Source organism: Rhinoderma darwinii, chromosome 3 (genome assembly GCF_050947455.1).
Source record: "Rhinoderma darwinii isolate aRhiDar2 chromosome 3, aRhiDar2.hap1, whole genome shotgun sequence".
In the NCBI taxonomy this organism is placed as follows: domain Eukaryota; kingdom Metazoa; phylum Chordata; class Amphibia; order Anura; family Rhinodermatidae; genus Rhinoderma; species Rhinoderma darwinii.
In genome coordinates, this window is record NC_134689.1 from 27,562,920 (window position 1) to 27,582,228 (window position 19,309).

The 19,309-nt window shown below is 42.6% G+C and overlaps 1 protein-coding gene across 2 annotated transcripts in view; it reads right to left on the minus strand.

Annotated features, from left to right (window-relative positions):
* Nucleotides 1-19,309, minus strand: part of RNF213 (ring finger protein 213) — a 223,487-nt gene that overhangs the window by 16,133 nt on the left and 188,045 nt on the right. For both annotated transcript variants that reach the window (XM_075856189.1, XM_075856188.1), the window contains exons 54-63: nucleotides 12,227-12,386; nucleotides 11,892-12,066; nucleotides 10,280-10,374; nucleotides 8,627-8,884; nucleotides 5,927-6,059; nucleotides 4,856-4,939; nucleotides 2,561-2,741; nucleotides 2,278-2,479; nucleotides 593-670; nucleotides 289-486 (exon numbers count right to left, since the gene is read on the minus strand). In XM_075856189.1, the coding sequence (XP_075712304.1) occupies nucleotides 289-486; nucleotides 593-670; nucleotides 2,278-2,479; nucleotides 2,561-2,741; nucleotides 4,856-4,939; nucleotides 5,927-6,059; nucleotides 8,627-8,884; nucleotides 10,280-10,374; nucleotides 11,892-12,066; nucleotides 12,227-12,386 (1,564 nt within the window). The remainder of the gene's footprint in view (nucleotides 1-288; nucleotides 487-592; nucleotides 671-2,277; nucleotides 2,480-2,560; nucleotides 2,742-4,855; nucleotides 4,940-5,926; nucleotides 6,060-8,626; nucleotides 8,885-10,279; nucleotides 10,375-11,891; nucleotides 12,067-12,226; nucleotides 12,387-19,309) is intronic.

Sequence of the window (19,309 nt, forward strand, 5' to 3'; positions counted from 1 at the left end):
TAAGGTCTTTTGAGGCCTGGCCATTAAGGGGTTAAGAGACATATGTTTACCAGGCTGGTTGTTTGTCAACACTGGGGACAGATTTGTTGGTATGATACCACAGAGAGTAGAACAACAAAATCAAAATATATTTTTCCATATGCATGTACATGCGCATATATATATATATATATATATATATATATATATATATATACACACACACACACACACACACACACACACACGCGAGTCCTTGAAGCGCTGTTTACTGTATATTTATGTGTAGCACACGTCTATAAAACTTACCTCAAGGACATGAACACTGCTCTGGTCTTTCATTTGTAGGATATCCTCTATGTACTTTGTAATGGGTAGTCCTGGATCTCCTCCAGACATTGATAGGAATCCCAACATGACATCAACAATGTTTAAGGCCTCACAGACATCACTGAAGGTATTTAGGTCTTTGCTTATAAAATCTATTGTGGAGTTTGGTAATGAAATCTATGAAAACAGATACATTATTTTTAGAGGTCATTTATTAGTTAAATTAATTTATCATTACTATGTTTTATTACTACACTCTTGGAAAGATTGCATTATACTATACCTGTTCAATCTTTTTCCTTATATCCATGAATAGGTTTTCAAAGTTCCGGTCTTGGGTACTTATAATTGTTGGTAAACCCTACAATATCAGAAGAGAAGTAAACACAATTGTGGCATATATTTAAATTGTACAAAATAAACCAAATTTACAGATTTGTGTGTCAAATTAATTCCTTGGTGTTATTTTATCCAGGGTTATGGGACACACACGATCCACACAGTTTATACTACAGTAATGTCTGTTCTTATGATTTAATAGTGTCAGCATGTTTTAAAAGAAAATGTCTGAAATATTGTCCTAAGGCCTCGTTCATATCTGCGTCAGGGCTCCGCTCATGGGTTCCGTCGGACGTTTCCGCCAGGGGAACCCACAAACTGAATCCAAACGGAAACCATAGGTTTCCATTTGCATCAGCTTGTTTTCAATGGTGACGGATCCGGTGCAAATTCATTCCGTTTGTCACCGTTACTTAAGGGTTCCGTCATTTTGACAAAATCAATAACATAGTCGAATGCGCTATTCATTCCGTCAAAACTACGGAACCCTTAAACAACGGTGACAAACGGAAACCATTTGCAACGGATCCATCAAAACCTTCAACAGAAAACCCGTATTTTACAGAGGGAATATGGCTGCAGAATGGTCTATCAGGTAAGTATATACGTATTTTTATGCTGCTGTAGTTTAATAGGTGGACATTTCAATCGGTATGACCCTTACTGACGTTGGGGAGAAAACGCCTACCTTTAATGGGAGTGGTACTGTAGCGTAGCGACAGGCCTTATAAGAGCAGCGTGCTGGACAGTAATGCGAGCGACATTTACATTTATTATTCATGCCACTGATAACGATCATTTTTACCAACGCCACAATTGATGAAGTTCAACGATAAACGACAGGGATCACTCCGAATAGGCCAATGTTAACAGACCTTTAGGCTTCATGCACACGACCGTAACCGTAATTACGACCCGTAATTACGGGCACGGACGGCCGTGGACAGCCAGACATTTTTACCGGCATGTCCTATTTTTTTCGTCAGGTTTCTACGGCACGGACACCCTCTCGTAGACATACAGCAAGGTGTCCGTCGGCCATAGAAATGAATGGGCCCGTAATTACGGTCCAAAATTATGGGCGATTTTACAGTCGTTTGCACGGGGCCTAACTTCAGATGCCCTCAAACCGAAAAAGTATTAGGTACTAATTCTGTTCACAAACGTACCCACCAGAATGCTGATTGGAGGCTGCATACTGCAAGTCTACCGTTGGATATAAGGTGTGCTGATATCTAATCAACAAGTCCGTAGCATCAAGAGGATTTATATGTTGGGGAGAAAGTTGCTGATACTGCTTGTAATTGTGCGTGAGAAGTGACGGCTGAATCTCTCATTAGCAATTTGAGGAACCATTAAAGTGACAGCGATACAAATCATGACTTGTAATAAATGATAATTCCAAAAACATTTCTTTAATTGTTTAGTTAACTAATGTAAAAGAATTAACCAGAATTGAGGGGCGTGATAGGAGAAATTAAACTAAATGTTCCTTTTGGGTGCAGACTGCCTTTATGAAATATTCACATAAACAAATGAAAAGTTTATTCAGAGAAGAATGGATTTAGAATAAGAATCATAGGGCAAGTATAAAACAGTAATATATGTGATAATAATCCTGCTACTTACAACCATGGTGATAAGAGGTTTGCCTTGAAAAAATCGGCTGGCAATTTGATGCTGGATCTTTAGAAGATCGAATTCTTGCAAGGTCTCTTTACCACTTTCTAGGGTGTACTGGCAATTGGACAGGATTATAGGCACAAAATCCTTTTCCATTTCATAGTTGATGACATGCAGATTTGTGACGTCCGAGGATTTAATGGAATACCTGAGCATAATGGATATACAATTAGATGTTTGGCCTCAGCTTGCTGTCATATCACACACAGAAAATAAAGCTGTAACTTACTTCTTTTCATTCTTGGTGTATTTTTCCAGAGCGTATATAAAGCTGTTATGCAGAGTGATGAGGTAGCTGACAAGGGCAGTTGCGCATAAGCCATCTCCTTGCCGACGGGGGAGGATATAGGTGAATTTACTATCCATGGTAAGAAGATTGTCGCACATATCCCCTGGTAGTTTTATTTCACCTAAACAGGAACAGATAGACTTTCATTATGGAATGTATTAAAAAATGACCATTATTTTTTGGATAGTTTTATCAGTCTTTTTCCAATGTTTGCACTCCAGGACTTTGCCTGAACAACATATTTCTTTTTTTTTTTTAAATCAGCTATTTTTTATTGAAGTTTCAAGATTAGACAATGCAAAACATAGCATACAAACCCTTTCCCTAGCCCTCCCCCCCAGGCACCATCAGATATTACAGAAATAAAAGACATATGTGGTGTGGTGAGACATATTCCAAACATCGAATAAACAATTCACCTGAGAGCAAGTACAATACAGATGTAAGACAGACATGGGAGGACTCTCTTAATCCCCCCCCCCCCTCTCATCCCTTCCAGTATAGAAATTTAATCCACATACAATACAGAATGCTTCAACCAGAAAAAATCCCATGGGCACAGTTTATGATACAGATTCCGATACACATAACCATGATCCCCATATGGAATCAAATTTTATTAAGAGCTTTACGCTTTACATACACAGCTTTTTCCAACACAATCATTTTATTCACTTTAGCAATGAATTCACTCCTAGTCGGCGGGGCGCCTTGTATCCAGTGTTATGCAATAAGTTTTCTAGCTATGTATAGCAGTCTTGCAATAGCAAGCCGCCCCTGGACAGAGGTCTGAATATGCATAACACACCCCAAAACACACTCCATAGGAGTCCCCTGAAGCGTAAGCCCATAAGCATCCTGAATCAGCTTCAGCACGTCTGACCAATATGAAGTTAAATGTGGACATGACCACAACATATGCATATGATCAGCCCCATCTTCCGAGCATCTGGGACAGGTAGAGTCACCCCGTACACCAATGTTGAAAAGAAATTTAGGGGTCTTATATACTCTATGGATAATGTATAATTGGGAGAGGCGCCCAGCCTCACTAAGAGATATCTTCGGAACTGCTTCCATGATATCTGACCATTGTTCTTCAGAGATGGGACCCATATCCCTATCCCATTTTCGAGAAGCAATCAAGGGATACTTATCCAAAAATTTACTAAGCAACAGCTGATAAATGGTTGAGATAACCCCAGAAGTACCACTCCCAGTATGTAAGACAGCCAGCACTCCATCTGTATGTACATTCAAATCTACCACCTTCTTTTGGGCAAGTAATGCATGTCTAATCTGTAGATATTGGTAAAAGGAATTTCGAGGCAACCCAAATTCCTTCTGAAGCTGTTGATAAGTTTTAAATATATAATCATGGAGCAGCTGTGATACACAGGAGATGCCCCTCCATTGCCAACCCTCAAATCCTTCAAGAGAGAAGAACTCCTGAAGTGCCCTATTACCCCATATAGGCGTAAAAGCTGTGCATACCCTGATATCTCTAATGGACCAGACCTTATCCCAAACTTTGCGCATTAGCTACCCGACAGCAGAGAATGACCCGCTTCCAAAACTGACAATAAAGCGGATGAACCAAACTGTAACTGCAAAATCGCACCATTAGATCCATTCGGTATTATTTCCCCCCACCCCATAAAATGCTGACTGAACAACATATTTCTAATTTGTATTTCTTCCCATGCTTAGTTAGGTACATTGCTGGTTGTGATAGGGTAGTGATGACAGATTGGTGGCTGCCAGAAGACATACAGGCGGTATGCCGCCCAGACCCTGGGTAAGGCAACCATATACGCTGCAGCTGACTTCTCCAGGTTAATGATCAGGCAGGACTACTCCTATACAATGAGCTCACTGCCCAAACAGAGACTAAAGGAGCGGTCGTCTGATGGCTCCTCCATTGTCTCTACTGCGCTACAGCACAAAAGCAGCAGAGAACGACCTCACTTCAGAAGGCACGCTAGGCTCTTCAAGTGGCAGACCGAAATAAATAAATAAATGAGATTTTTGTACTCAATATAAAATATATCGATAATATATATTACTCAATCGCCTGGAGTGCTCCCTATTCCCTTGAGGGTTCAAAAGGACTGGATGTCGGGGTCCTGAGGCATGCACACGTTTGTTTGCTGCTGTATGGTGGTTGTTTTCTTTGCAATTTTCTGATAATAAATATTAGTAATATATGGCTTTTATTTGTCTCAAGTCACTTACCATTAGTTTGAAGGGAATGCCGCAAATTATTCCACGTTACGAGAAAGTCTTCTATCTGCTTCTTCATTAAATTTTGAGCACCCGCTATATCATGAAACATAATAATATTTTGATTATGACTTATTTATTGTCCAACACTTTCAGGAATATGGACTAAATTAATGCGGACTAAATGTCATCTGAACCTACCGAATATGTGGATGGGAGTCTCCCAACTCTATTCTGACCACAGATGTCAGGGGAAAGAAGGAACAGGTTGGATTTCAACATGCCCGATCCGGTGTTAAAACGGGAGATAAGCAGCTGCCAGAAAGGTCTGGCAGTGGCTTATTCCCCTCTCCCCTATTGAAAAACACACGCTGAGCCGAGCGCGCTTCATATATTTCAGGATGGGTTGGGAGAATACCTAATTTGCATAGAATGTAAAAATGTGAGCAAACTTTGAGTGAAGAGACTTTTAGTGGGTGCAGATAAACCCACTACCTGTTTTTTAGCTGGGCCCTAAAATAAAAAGCTATGTCCTAAGATGCGGTGGAATGGAAGAAACTAAAAAGCCATTTGCTGAAAGTCTGAAGTACAGCATTGATTCCGTAAAACAGAAGGTACATTAATGTAACAAAGTAATTTCTTCCTTCTAGAAATGCAGTCATAATTTAGAAATATTGTTATAGATTAGAAAATTTGAAACCAGTTACTAATATGCAGTAATTACACTCATTTGGAAAGGATGGGTATAAATAAATTGACAACCGTTCATTACCATTCCTCTTGTTAATAAGGTGTGTTAGTACACAGTCTAATACTGTCAGCACTTATTGGACAGTGTCAGAGTGTTAAGGAACATACCCCCAACTGGTAACACTCAGTTGTCAATTTATTCATACATTTGCTGGAAGAATAACAGAGGAATGGCACAATGCAAAGTTCTAAAAGGGGATATTCCAGAATTCTTATCTTATGAGGAATGCAAGAGGAGACAAATCCACTTTAAGTGATGGTTATGGCTCTATTGTTGGACTTGCTCTCCTTAGTATAGATATGATGTACAGAACATGCATGGTTGAAACGTACCAGAGTGTATGGAGTGTATGAAGTCTTGTATGGTTGCATGCTTAAGATCTTTGCAGTTTTGGAACCTTTTTACCAGCTCTTTTTGAAGACTCAGGATCCCTGGCAGGAACTTCACCATCTTTAGTTCAGCTTCCTATAAAGAACATTAAGCAATGGATTATGTTCTTAATATGATCATATGCTTCAGTGCTGTTTATATAATAGAAAAAGCAACACACTGATATGTATAAGGTAGACAGATCCATACATTATATAACAGAAGCCATGAACTGATCTAACAAATCATGACCTTTTTTTTCTAAGTGTTCACAACCTTTACCCTCATGTGCGTGACAGGAACCTGGTATTTATGTTACTTTTGTGTAAGATCTGTTGTTATTGTTGTTAAATATTTAGAAATCCCATTTTCAAATACCACATTGGGGTATTCTAAGCTAATAAAGAGGGGTTTCTAGTTTAGGAACATCACTTATAATGCAACTCCATCAAAGCAAGCAAGTGCATTCTTTGGGGGCTGTTTAACCCCTTCACGACTGCCATACGGCTATATACGTTCTAACTGCCGATGCCCCGAGCAGTTCTTACGTATATAGATGTTAACATCCTGGAACGGGTTTAATGAGTGCAGTGCTGCTTCAGTGTCAGCAGCGCTGCACTCTCATGTCGGCCGGGGCTTTGAGAGCCGCGGAATACACCCCACACTGTAAATAGCGCCACCCACAACCCCCGCAAAACCCTCTGTAGATAGCGCCGCCTAAGCTCCCTCCAGGATCGGAATCCCCGGCCAGCGCTCTGGCCGAGGATTCCCATCCTAGAGGGAGCCCCACCATCTCTTCATCCCCGATGTAGTGCCACTATCCACTGTAGATAGAGCCACCTGAACTCCCTCTAAGAGCGGAATCCCCGGTGTCAGATTGCACTGGCCGGGGTTTCCACTTCTAGAGAGAGCCCCTGACGTCACTGTCCACTAGGACAGTGATGTTAGCAGCTCTCCCTAGGAGCGGAATCCCTGGCCGACACGCTAGCTAGTTGCTACTCCTGGAGCGGAATCCCGACTCTGGCAGGGGATTCCGCTTTTAGAGTTAACCCCTGACGTCACTGTCCATATATGGACAGAGACATCAGGGGCTCCCTGTAGGAGCGGAATCCCCGGCCAGAGGGATTCGCTCCTACAGGGAGCTACAGTGGTGCTATTTACAGGAAGGGGGTGCCATTTACAGGCGGTCAAGCTATCTGCAGCGGTGTTGTTGCTAAATACAGGGGGATGTTGCTAAATACAGGGGAGGGCACTGACTATCTATGTGGCACTATCTACAGTGGTATTGCATCACTATCTACATGGGCATTGTGGGGTTTTCAGGGGGTTGGGACAAAAAACCCCTAACGATTAAAATTCATCCATTTTTTTTTAACGTCCATAAAAAACGGATGGCAAATGGCGGTTAAAAACGGTCAGATGGCCGGAAAATGGATTCAAATTTGAGACACTGCTGCAAAACAGTCATGAAGAACTGATAGTTGATCCGTTGTTGACTGCCATTTTTTTCACTGTTGTGTGTGTGTATAGCCCTCTTCACTCTCCACTCACAGCGATCCAGGGTCATGGAGCGTGAAGACTAATTGTTACAGAGCAATACAGTATAAATATATGGGCTCACAAAATTTGGTCAAAATATGCGCTAAGAACCTCCTTATTGTAAGTAGATTTAGCAGTAATGCATATTTATTTATATTTAGTGACTTAGGGGACATTGGTGTTTGCAGTGTGCTGTCACCATTTTCTTGTGTGCTGTTTAAATTTGCAGTCACAGGCGTTCTTGCACCTGTCTACATGTTTTGTTTAATTTTTTGGAATGTGCTGTTCAAACTTTTGTGTTGTGTTTTGTCCATTACAAAACATCAAATTTAAAATCTATTTTAATACCGTGTAGTAATGCAACAACACAAGTAAAACACCAAGGGAGGTGAATACTTTCACAAGGCACTGTATATTAGTACGTTTCTACATTATTGAATATATATATATATATATATATATATATATATAAAATTTTTATATATTATGTTCTGTATTGGAACTTGTATATGTATATCAGTAACTAACAAAACAAGATTTTTGTACTCATCGTAAAATCTATTTCACGTTTAATTAATTGGGGGACACAGCAGTATGGGTATAGGCCCTTGCCACTTGAAGGCGACACAGGGTAGGAAAGATATGCTAACAAAAAAATAAACACATCCAGAAAAATGAGCAAACCCTGGATGTGTTTTCCACATTCGTTGCTGCACCCTTAGTTTTTATTGCATTCAAGCAGAGCCCATTCACTATGTCTCTCTAGTACTAGCTAGGAAGGAGTCTTGGCTTCGCACAAGCAGGCCATGTTCTTCCCATAGACATTGCTAATTCAGTTTGTATACAGTAGAAGCAGTAGGGGAAAAAAACAAAACATGCCCACGTTCCCGGAATAAAACGTAACCAAAACAGAACGAATGACAGTTCCCGGGACTTGACAAAAAAAACATTCTGGGGGATCTGTCCCGTCCCCCCCCCCATATGTTTAATTCAAGGAGAAAAAGGAATACTGGCCACACATATCGGAGCTTGTAACCAATCAGCAACTGCAATGAACTTTGAACTAATGATAAAGCGATAAGAATAAAATATTCACCATAATGAGTGAATCAACATGAACTTACATTCTCCAAGAACTTCCATAACAGTGGCAGAGCATCCTTCTCATCTTTCTGCTGAACGATATGCATTAGATATTCTATGGAGATTCTCTCTCTGCAGCTCCATATTTTGGAACAATGTACACGACTGTTCTGTGGCAATTGCAGTTTTTCTCCACTATTCAATGGGTCACCGTACACAATCCTCACTATGGGATTTGAGCTTATTCTCTCATCTTTGCTGATGTTGTTGTTTACAGCCAGAAGATCCTTATCTAGACTCTGCATGTACAGAAAATGATTGGAAATCACTGAATAGATGTGGCAGATAAGTAAAAAAGATAATACATATTGTATCCATTTTTCATGAAGTCGCATATTTGAAAAAGCTGAGTTTTTGTTTGCTATAACATTGGTTGACCTTTTGCACAACTCGTTTGTTTCTCATATTCTAGGGAGACCGCCCATTAGGATCCCTCCTTAAAGCAGTCACTGTAGCTCCACAGGAAAAGTGCCATATAACTACCCTATATCCTTCCTAATCTAATAGGTGCTTTGATGTAGATAACTACTGTTTTTCTTATAAAACTTTTATTATTGACCAAGTTCTAAACATATTTAGATTAATGCAATTTTTTTCTAAATGCCCAACTTTTTTTTCTATTCACCTAGTGGGTGCGAGATCACACTGTGACGTCACTTCATCCCGCATGTCCTTCACTGGAGCGATGGAAGACTGAACAGGCATCGCCTCCATCTGTGCCAGGACGTTTATCCGAATCTGCAGCGGCTGGAGGCGATGTCTGTTCAGTCTTCCATCGCGCCGGATGAGGTGACATGTATGCTGTGAATCAAGCTGGGTTGGAATTAAGAGAAGTGTATGACGCGGATTGGTCAGCGTCATACACTTTTCTATACAATGGCCACTTGGTGAATAGAAAAAAAAACGCCCAGTTGGGCATTTTGAAAAAATTTGCATAAATCGAAATCTGTTCATAACTTGGTCAATAATAAACGTCTTTTTAAAAAAAAAAAAAAACAGTAGTTATCTACATCAAAGCGCCTATTAGATTATGTACGAGATAGGGAAGTTATAAACTGGTGACAGAGCCTCTTTAAAGCGTATTTTAGCGAATTATTGTTCTTTTTTGTATAAGTAAAAGTTATACAATTTTCCAATATAATTTCTGTATTAATTCCTCAGTATATTCAGTAGGAACTTTTATTGTTTACTTCCAGTGGATAAAATTCTGTCCGTGGTCATATGATGGACACACAGGTGCTGGTATTGTTAGAGGACACAGCTCTGATACACATACTGTAACGAGCCATGCACCTGTGTGTCCATCACATGACCATAGACAGAATTGTATCCACTGGAAGTAAACCATGAATGTTCCTACTGAATAACAACAAGTAGAGATCTGGAAAACTGTTAGGAATTGATACAGAAAGGATATTTGAAAACTGTATAACTTTTAATTATACAAAAAATAACATTAAATTTGCCCCTTACCGGACAACCCTCCTGAGTAAATTGGTATGACAAGTGTCTCTAAGTATGTGGCTACTGTAGAACAAGAAAAAATACAAAGACTTGAAGCACTTGCCCTCTGCTTCAGCTTGTATATAACTTGCATTACAATATTGGATAGGTTTTAATATAAAGACTTTTACCTTCAGCACAGGTCCAATGACCACTGATGCAAAGTGTTTCTCCCAGCTGTTTCTCATTTCTTTTGTTGACCAAACTTCATCAAAGTGTACAGGCCCTGGGGGTATATATAAAAAAAAAAAAGATATTGATGGAGATGTAATTGTGCCAATTTTTTTTTTTAATGGCATGACATATCTAGCACAACTGGATACATGTTAGACAGGCATTTTTGGATATTCCACTTCCTTATGTCACCTCATAGCTGGTATACGTGTACAAAATTTTGTGCCCCCACATTTTACGATTTCTCTTAGCCATGTCCCTTTTAGACACTATTCAAAATTGTTAATGTCTCAAGCCTTGTACTTATTTTTTTTCAGTACGCATTGTTCCATTTCATTACAGTAAACTTGCATGTTCCAGGCTTCCAATTCTTTTAAGCTAATAAGCATATCATGTGACACCATCTCAAGTGTATGTTCATTAAATTACTTTCGATCTTTCACTAATAACAGTATATGATAGATGAAATGAGTATGTTATTAGTCAGGGGCGAAGATAAAAGGCTCATGGGCCAAGGTGCAAAAGTTCAGCTTCGACCCCCTCGCATACCAAAACTTTCATGTGCATTGCTGGGTTCCTTATGTAAATCATTGATGCAGCACTAGCAGCAGGGGCGTTGCTACTATCTTAAAAGATCAGGGGCACAAGCCCAAAGACATTTCGCCCCCCCCAAGGTGTATGTATCTCACACACGTGATAGGGTTAGACACAGTGGTTCAGCGACCGTATCACACGTGTTCTTTTAGATACAGTAGCTCAGCAGACAGTATCCATATATTTACGCTTCAGAGTCGGGTCCCCTTTGTGCGCTGTGCATGCAACACATCCTGACATTGAACAGCATCAGGACCCAGTGTTGCGCCCGGAGCTCAAGAGGACCTGACTCAGGAGCGAGGAGGGCAAGTATATGGAGGAGTTACTGTAGTAACAGGAGCTTGTGTAGTTTCACCTTTTGTAAACTACTTATGCCACAGTTACTACAGTAACTGTTGACGGACATGGTGAAGGTAACCATGGGCCCCCCCTGGCTTCAGGGCCCGGTCACAACTGCGACCCCTATAGCTATGGCATTGTTATCAGTTAATAATGAAAATCTCTACAATCTTAATGTTCAACAAGATATCAGATAAGAATAAATACATTCCTATCTTCACAAATAATTTTAATTAAATCTTCATCTTTAACATCCAGAGAACTGACAGTGAAGTCTATTGTAGGCAAATATTTATGCATAAGGCCAGGTTACCAGTATCTCTACTGCGGGTAGTGTACTGTACACAACTGAATTATCACTCATCATCTAGATGAATAAGGGCCTGTTCGCATCTGTTCGGATTTCCGTCGTTCTGCTCTGTGAAAGGAGCAGAACAGTGAAATTACCAGAAGCACCGATTTAGTTGAACAACGAAGACAACCAGCGCCCGGCGAAGCCTAATGACCAACGCAGATGTGAACAGGCCCTTACCTTCTACCAAGCATCTGACCAGTGCTTGTCAGGGTCTCAATGAATTCAAAGTAATATTTACTATATTATAAACAAGGGTAATATACATCAAAATATTAGCTTACACTGTCCACGCTGATCAGGATTCAGCATTTGACATAATACAAGATGTACAATGGTTGTGGTGTCATCGGCACTTTTTCCAAGAGTGTTCTTCAGATATTCTAGATCTTTTTCTATGTGACGGAAAAGGAAACTTCCAACATCTTGGACAGGTGGCTTCACAATGCGTATTAGACTCTGTTACAGAAGAGAACAGTGGATGAGTCTTGTATCTACATGCTGTAAGGTCAGTGGAACACAAACAAAAATCCCGCTTTCCAAGCTCTTCTGACCGCGCTACAACATATAAAGCTTTCTCTGATATAGCACATATGGTTGTCACATTTCTGATATGTACCTGTAAATTCTCCTCTGATCCCAGGAGCATTGATAGATGTGTCACAAGCCTCAGTAAAATAAATGCAGGCGTAGGTAGATCTCGGTCTGGGGCTATAACTGTTCCTTGTCGTTCCGGAAGTCCCAACACGTGTCCAGTCTGTGTCCGATCCTCGACCTGCCTGTTTATATAGACAAATACCACAATTAAAAATCCCTCCTGCCAAGTCACTTTTTACCCTTATTTCTTTTCGTAAATTACATGGTGCTGTGCAGACAATTTATTCAGTCACATGTTAAGCAAACCAAGTACAATTCAAGTGAAGCCACTAAATCTGTCACAGGAAAGAAAACCTGTAAACATAAAAAATCCATGTAAACCGCCTACTCTCATTTTTGGTACTTCGGTGAAATTTAAACAAAATCCTTTAACTTAAATGCAATAATATTATCAATGCTTCCTCATCAGTCTATTTATGGTGACAACAGAAATAAAAAGAAAACATTATAACGTTTATTTAATAAATGGCCAACATTACCAAAATCGTCCATGGTCTTAGGCCTCACAGACACCATGGTTTTAGTGGAAACCGTATGCTTGGCCGGATCTGCGAAGGAGGCCCCTAACGGAGCCTCCAACACAGATGTGAACGAGGCCTTACGCTTGTGTTTTCTCGCGTCAATTATTTTTAATTTACTTTGTGAACTGCTCAGTTGAATTTATGAGTTATTTCTTTCCCATATCTTGTCATTACTACTGCTCTCATGTCAATACTACTACCGCTATTTATTGTGCCCACAATGTTACAATATATTAGTGTCTTTGTCTCTGTACAGATGCTGTGTGAGCCACAGCAACTCTAAGGCCCCATGCACACGAATGTGCTTTTGCGGCCGCAATTCCCACGAAAATCCACGGGAGAATTGCGGCCCCATTCATTTCTATGGGGCCATGCACACGACCGTAGTTTTTACGGTCCATGCATGGCCCGGGAGCCCGCACCGCAGAAAGTTCCGACATGCCTTATTACGGCCGTCTTCTGCGGTCCGGGCTCATTGAAAATAATGGTCGCGGCCATGTGCATGGCCCGCGATTTGCGGGCGGCTCGCGGCTGACAGTCCGCAGCCGGCCGACCCGAAAATCACGGTTGTGTACATGGCTACGGTCGTGTGCATGAGGCCTTAAAAGTAAACCCACGACTCATACAAGGATGGATGGATTGTTATGTTTCCATGTATGGCACTGCTGGAGCAGCCAGTCAATCACTGAAACAGCTCCGTACAATTACAAGCTCCTGATCACCACATATAGTAACCAGATAACCGCATACTGCTGCTAATAAATGAACTACTACTCCTATCAGTACTGCTAATATTACTACTACCTTGCCACTGTTTCTGCTCTTATGTCACCAAAGCTACTTCTACTACTGCTTCTACTACTTCTGTGCTTGCATATTACAACTACTGCTTTCATGTCAATAACAAAACCTGATTTGGAGTCAGATTTTTCAATACACGGGAGATCTCTAAGTGCATCAAATAAGTTCAATAGCTCACCACATACAATGTGATTTTTAGTATAGAAGTTATACAGATGACTTTCTTTTTTCTGTATATACCACTATTTAGAAAATAATTTTAATGTCTAGACTTGAGATTCTGGTAAATTTCTGCTATTATTTTCTGGCACATTATAATTTTTTGGGCTCATACATACGACCGTTTTCTTCAGTGTCCTATCCGTTGTTTTTGTAGATAGCACTCTGAACCATTCATTTCTATGGGGCTATGCATACATCCGTATGTTTTTAGGATCCGTGTGTCCGTTCCGCAAAACTATTCTTGTCCGTATTTGCCATCCGTCTCACCCACTCTAGTGTATGGGTTAGCAAAAAAAAAAAATGGACAGCACACAGAAGCCAATAGGATCAGTGTTTTGTGCTCCGCAAAATGGAAACGGTCGTGTGCATGATGCCTTAATGAAATACGGTAAGAGATACATTTCCAAATAATAAAATTGGATTTTTGTAGTCACCATAAAATCTTTTTATCAGATTAATTGGAGGACACAGCACCATACACCCGGGTATATGGCCTTGCCACTCCACTAGAAGGCTTGACACAAGGATCAAAAAAAGGTGTTGGCTCTTCGCATGCAGGCTATATACCTCCAACAGACACTGGGTTTATCAGTTTGTGTAAAAGCATTAAAAATGGTTTTCCCATGAGAGATCTTTATGACATATTCACAGGATATGTCATAAATATCAGCTAGACGCGGGTCCCACCTCTCGCACCAATCTCTAGAACGGGGCTCCCTAAACCCCGTTCTACCTCTCTCTGCCTCCCGGCCACTTCCTGGTTAAATGGTCAGGATTTGCGAAAACATAACTCCCATAGTAGTGAATGGCATTTATGGAGGCAGCGCAGCATGCGAGCTACGCTGTTTCCGTAACTACCATTCAGTTCTATGGGACTTACGAATACAGTGAAAACAGCGAGCTACGCTGTTTTCGTAACTCCCGACCATATAACCTTTTTTATGGTGAAATTCACCTGCTTCAGCCGCAATACAAAGCAGCTGAACGGGGTTTAGGGGGCCCTGTTCTGGAGATAGGTGCAGGACCCGCATCTATCTGACATATGGTAAAACCCCTTAAAGAGGCAAAAAAGACCTACGTGAAGAAGCAACTTGGAAATAACAAAAATATGTCCTGGGAGTAAACTGAACCAAACAACCATAAAGCCCAGGTACAGGAAGAACTACGTAGTGGGGGGGAATCTGTGTTCCCCAATGAATGAATCAAGAAAAGGATGTTACAAAGGAGTACAAAAATCTAATTTTCTCATTGTATCACTGGGAAACACAGCACCATTGGACATCCTGAAGCATTCCCAGGGGCTGAGAATAAAACAAGCTCTACTATGTGACCTGCCTATTACACAACAGCTTGGAGTATCTTGCTGCCTATGTTTGTATCAAAGATGCCATAGTGTGGACCTGGCAGAACTTAGTTAAAGTATGCACCGAAGCCCACGGGGCAGCCCTCCATACTGCCCAGGATGCACCAAAAGGCAACATGTCGGGGGCGTGGCTTGCCGTGGACCGGAGCGGACGCATCTCTGCAGAGCTCCTGATTATGCCGAGTGCAGACCGGGGATTACCCTCCTCTGACCGCGGACAGCGGCTCTCCGGTAGGTGTATCGACACCCCCGCACGGCCACGCTCGGATTCAGACCTTCCCGGCCTCACTGGGCCGCCGGACATCTTGCGGCCTAGCGACACGAGTGAAGCCGCGGCCTCGATTACTAGAGGCGCGGCGGCCGCGCATCAGAGATCCCCGCCCGGAGCACTCACCGGAGCCCCTCTAGGTCTGCCTGTCAGCCCTCCGCCCTCGTCCTGGTGTGGAGGACTTGGAGAAGGCTGCTTTGCCAACCTTGTTTCGGCCGTGTCCCGCCGCTGGACTTGCGGCCTACCGCGGGAGGAGAAGCCGCGGCCTCGATTTGGGCCTCCCCGCTCACGGACGAGCCCCCCCCCCCCAGTCCCCAGACAACGGACACCCCGCTGGAGACCTCACAGGGGGAATCCTGGGCACCTGTGGCTGAGCTGACCTGGAGGTGAGAGGGAGAGGGGACCAGAACTAACCACCACCCTTCTGGCCTACTTATACCCTGCACCTGGCTGAGGGGGCCAGCTGCTGTAGCCAGCGTGCCCACACATATCAGGCCCTTAACTGCCATACCTGGGCCAGACCGGGAAACACAAGGGGCACCCTACGCATCTGCACCCTGCTCCACCTATATTGCACTGGAATATCCCTGCAGCTCCCCAGCACATTGCCATCTGGAACCATATTGTTATTGTCACTATACTATTATATGGATGGTACTAATTTCTGAGGAAGCCCTCTTGCCCACAGACTTGCACCTCTTGAGTAGGGGACATACCACCGTATCTATGCTGCATTAACTTGTCCACTCTTCTCGGATCGGCATCCAAAAAGCTTTACCATCAGCAATGAAACCTCCATAACCTTACACATGGTCTAACTACCTGATTCTACCTACCCGCAGACCTAGCTGCTTGTATGATGGTCAAGATTGGGCAACAAAAAGCAAGAGACGCTTCTGTACAGTCTAAAGCAACAAGTCTGGATAACTTCGTTAAAAAGCCTCAACTTCCAAACGCCAGAGATCACCTCTCCATTACCGCTGGACACGAGAAAGTCATGTCTGTTAAGGCCCAAGCTGCAAACGTAGCAGATGCTGACAGCGACATAGATGACACCGCGTCTACCAGGGACTTGCCCGTCTCCAGATCTTTTATTAGCAGGGTTCTGAACAAGGCACTAGAACCGGTCGTCAAAGAGCTAGGTGACATCAAACAAGAAGTCCGCCAGATTGGCAACAGAGTCGAGCAATTGGAGTCTACACAAGCCCACCTAATCCACCACGCAGAAGCTTCCACGTCCTCTTTTACCGCCTGTCAGACCCACCTGAACTCGGTCATGGACTGGCTGGAAGACCAAGACAACAGAGGGCGCCGTAATAACTTGCGCTTGAAGGGCGTATCTGAATCAATTCCGGACGAATCCTTGTATACCTCGATCAAACAAATTTTCGTTAAAATACTTGGCGACAGCTACCGGGATGAAATCAACATGGAAAGGGTTCACAGGGCTCTACGAGCCAGACCTAAGCCCCAAGAGCCTCCACGTGACGTTATTTGCCGCCTTTTTAGCTCAAAAGTTCGGGATGACATCTTGAAGCATTCGAGACTTTGTGATTCCCTCTTGTGGGAGGGTTCGAGGATCTCCGTTTACCAAGATCTGTCAAGAACCACGTTATCCAAACGTCAAATTTTGAAACCCTTCACGGAGGTCCTCCGACGCAACAACATCGCATACAGATGGCTTTTCCCCTTCGGCATCTCCTTCATGATTGAAGGTAGAAGATTCACAGTTCGGAAGCATGCGGACCTAGAGGTCGCGCTGGTGGCCCTGAAAATTCCTGACCTAGAGGTTCCGGACTGGGCGGTGGTTCAGAACCTGTCTGACCTGCCGCCGTTGCCCCCGCACACACCCTGGGAAACCGCCAACCCACGCAAGACGAACAGGAATCGCAAAAGATCTGGGAAGCCGGCGCCTGAAAGAGTCTCCATGGACACTACTTGAAGGATCTGGGAAATCGGCGCCTGACAGAGTCTCCATGGACACTACTTGAACCCCTTGATTTCCAGGAGCATGTATCCTTTTTCGTCCTTTTTCATAATAAGGCTCTTGTTTCCTTGTATACGCAGTTACGCACCGCCACTTTTTTGTAACCTCGTTATATGCAACCTGCGGGCTCACGCCCTTTCCAGAGTGATTTATAATGTTAGACCATTACATACTTAGCTTTAATGTTATTTTGAATGTTATCATTGCATAGCACTATCCCAAACCTACTATTTTGGTTTGCCGATCTGAAATGTACTGTTATTATGGTACATACTTTGCCTAACTCCAGGCTTTTGTTTTGTTTTGTTATATCATTCTGTTTTGTGATACCAGTTTTAACCCTGTCTCTCCAAATTTTCGAGATGTTATTTGTACCCGCTGAGATACTGAAACTCCCATACAAGAAGGTGATGCCTCTATTTACTGTCCTCCAACTGTCTATTTCTCACCGCTATGTCACTTGGCCACCTGGTGGCGCTCTCCCTCTGTCTCCACCACTTATGCTCATCTATGACTAGTTCAGATATTTGTGTAACCTCCCTCAACACCAAAGGCCTGAATGGCCCCAGGAAAAGGAGTCAAATTTTAGCGCTCCTGAAAAAGGAGAGGGCTGACGTCATTCTTCTACAGGAAACCCACTTTAAACCCCAAAAGCTACCCACGCTCACACACTACCACTACACAACCTGGTTCCATAGCACTCATCCTTCCTCCTCCTCCAAAGGGGTTAGCATAGCTTTTAAGAAGAATGTACCCTACATCCACTCAGTGTCTAAATCTGACCCAGAAGGTAGATTCCTTTTCATTAAAGGAACTCTTGCTGGCTCGCCCGTCTCCTTTGCGAATCTATATGCTCCTAATCAGGGTCAGACCCAATGGTTAATTAAAACATTAAAGTTATTTAAAGAATTTGCAGAGGGACTTATGGTGGTGGGGGGAGATTTTAATGTTTCACTAGATCCCCTACTAGATACGTCCTCTGCCAGGTCACCCATTGCGCATTCTTCCCTCAAAAGAATTAGAAGCTGCCTCCAACACCTGAACCTGATAGATGTCTGGCGACTACATTTCCCTACTACTAAAGATTACTCCTTTTATTCCCATGTCCATGGGTCCCACCATAGGATCGATTATCTCTTTATCTCCAGTAGACATCTATCTATGGCAACTGCCCCTCGCATAGGCTCGATAACCCTATCTGACCACGCCCCCATCTCCCTTAACCTCAACATGGAGAACCTGCCCCCCAAGGCGTGGACTTGGTCCTTGAATGAAACCCTTTTAGATGACCCCCGCAATGTAACTTCCCTATCTGCCCATCTTGTCGACTTCTTTCAGAGAAACGAAACTCCTGACATCTCAATACCAATTGTGTGGGAAACGCACAAAGCCTTCATCAGAGGGGAGCTCATTGCTCTTGGTGCTTATTTAAAAAAACAAAGAGGGAAGGAGCTCGACTCCATACTCTCGCAGATTTCTGCTCTTGAGAGAGTGGGTAAACGCTCACAAGCGCTTGAGATACAGGGGAATTTGAGTGACTTACGGAAGAAGTTGAAGGATTTACTTAATATTAAGTCAGCAAAAATTTATCAGCGCTGCTCCTCTTCAAATTTTATGCGCACGGGGATAGAGGCTCCAAAGTCATGACCAAACTTCTTAAAAAACGTACGGAACGGTCCTTTATCAAAGACATCAAGACCTCCTCTGGTTCTCTATCTTCTGATACTGGAGATATAACAAGGGAGTTCTTGCAATACTATACATCCTTATACAACTTGCCCGAACCGTCGGACTCGCACGCTCTCACGGAACAATTTCTCCAGCATATAAATCTTCCCTCCCTCACGGAAGTAGATAGAGACGCTCTCACTCAGCCCTTTACA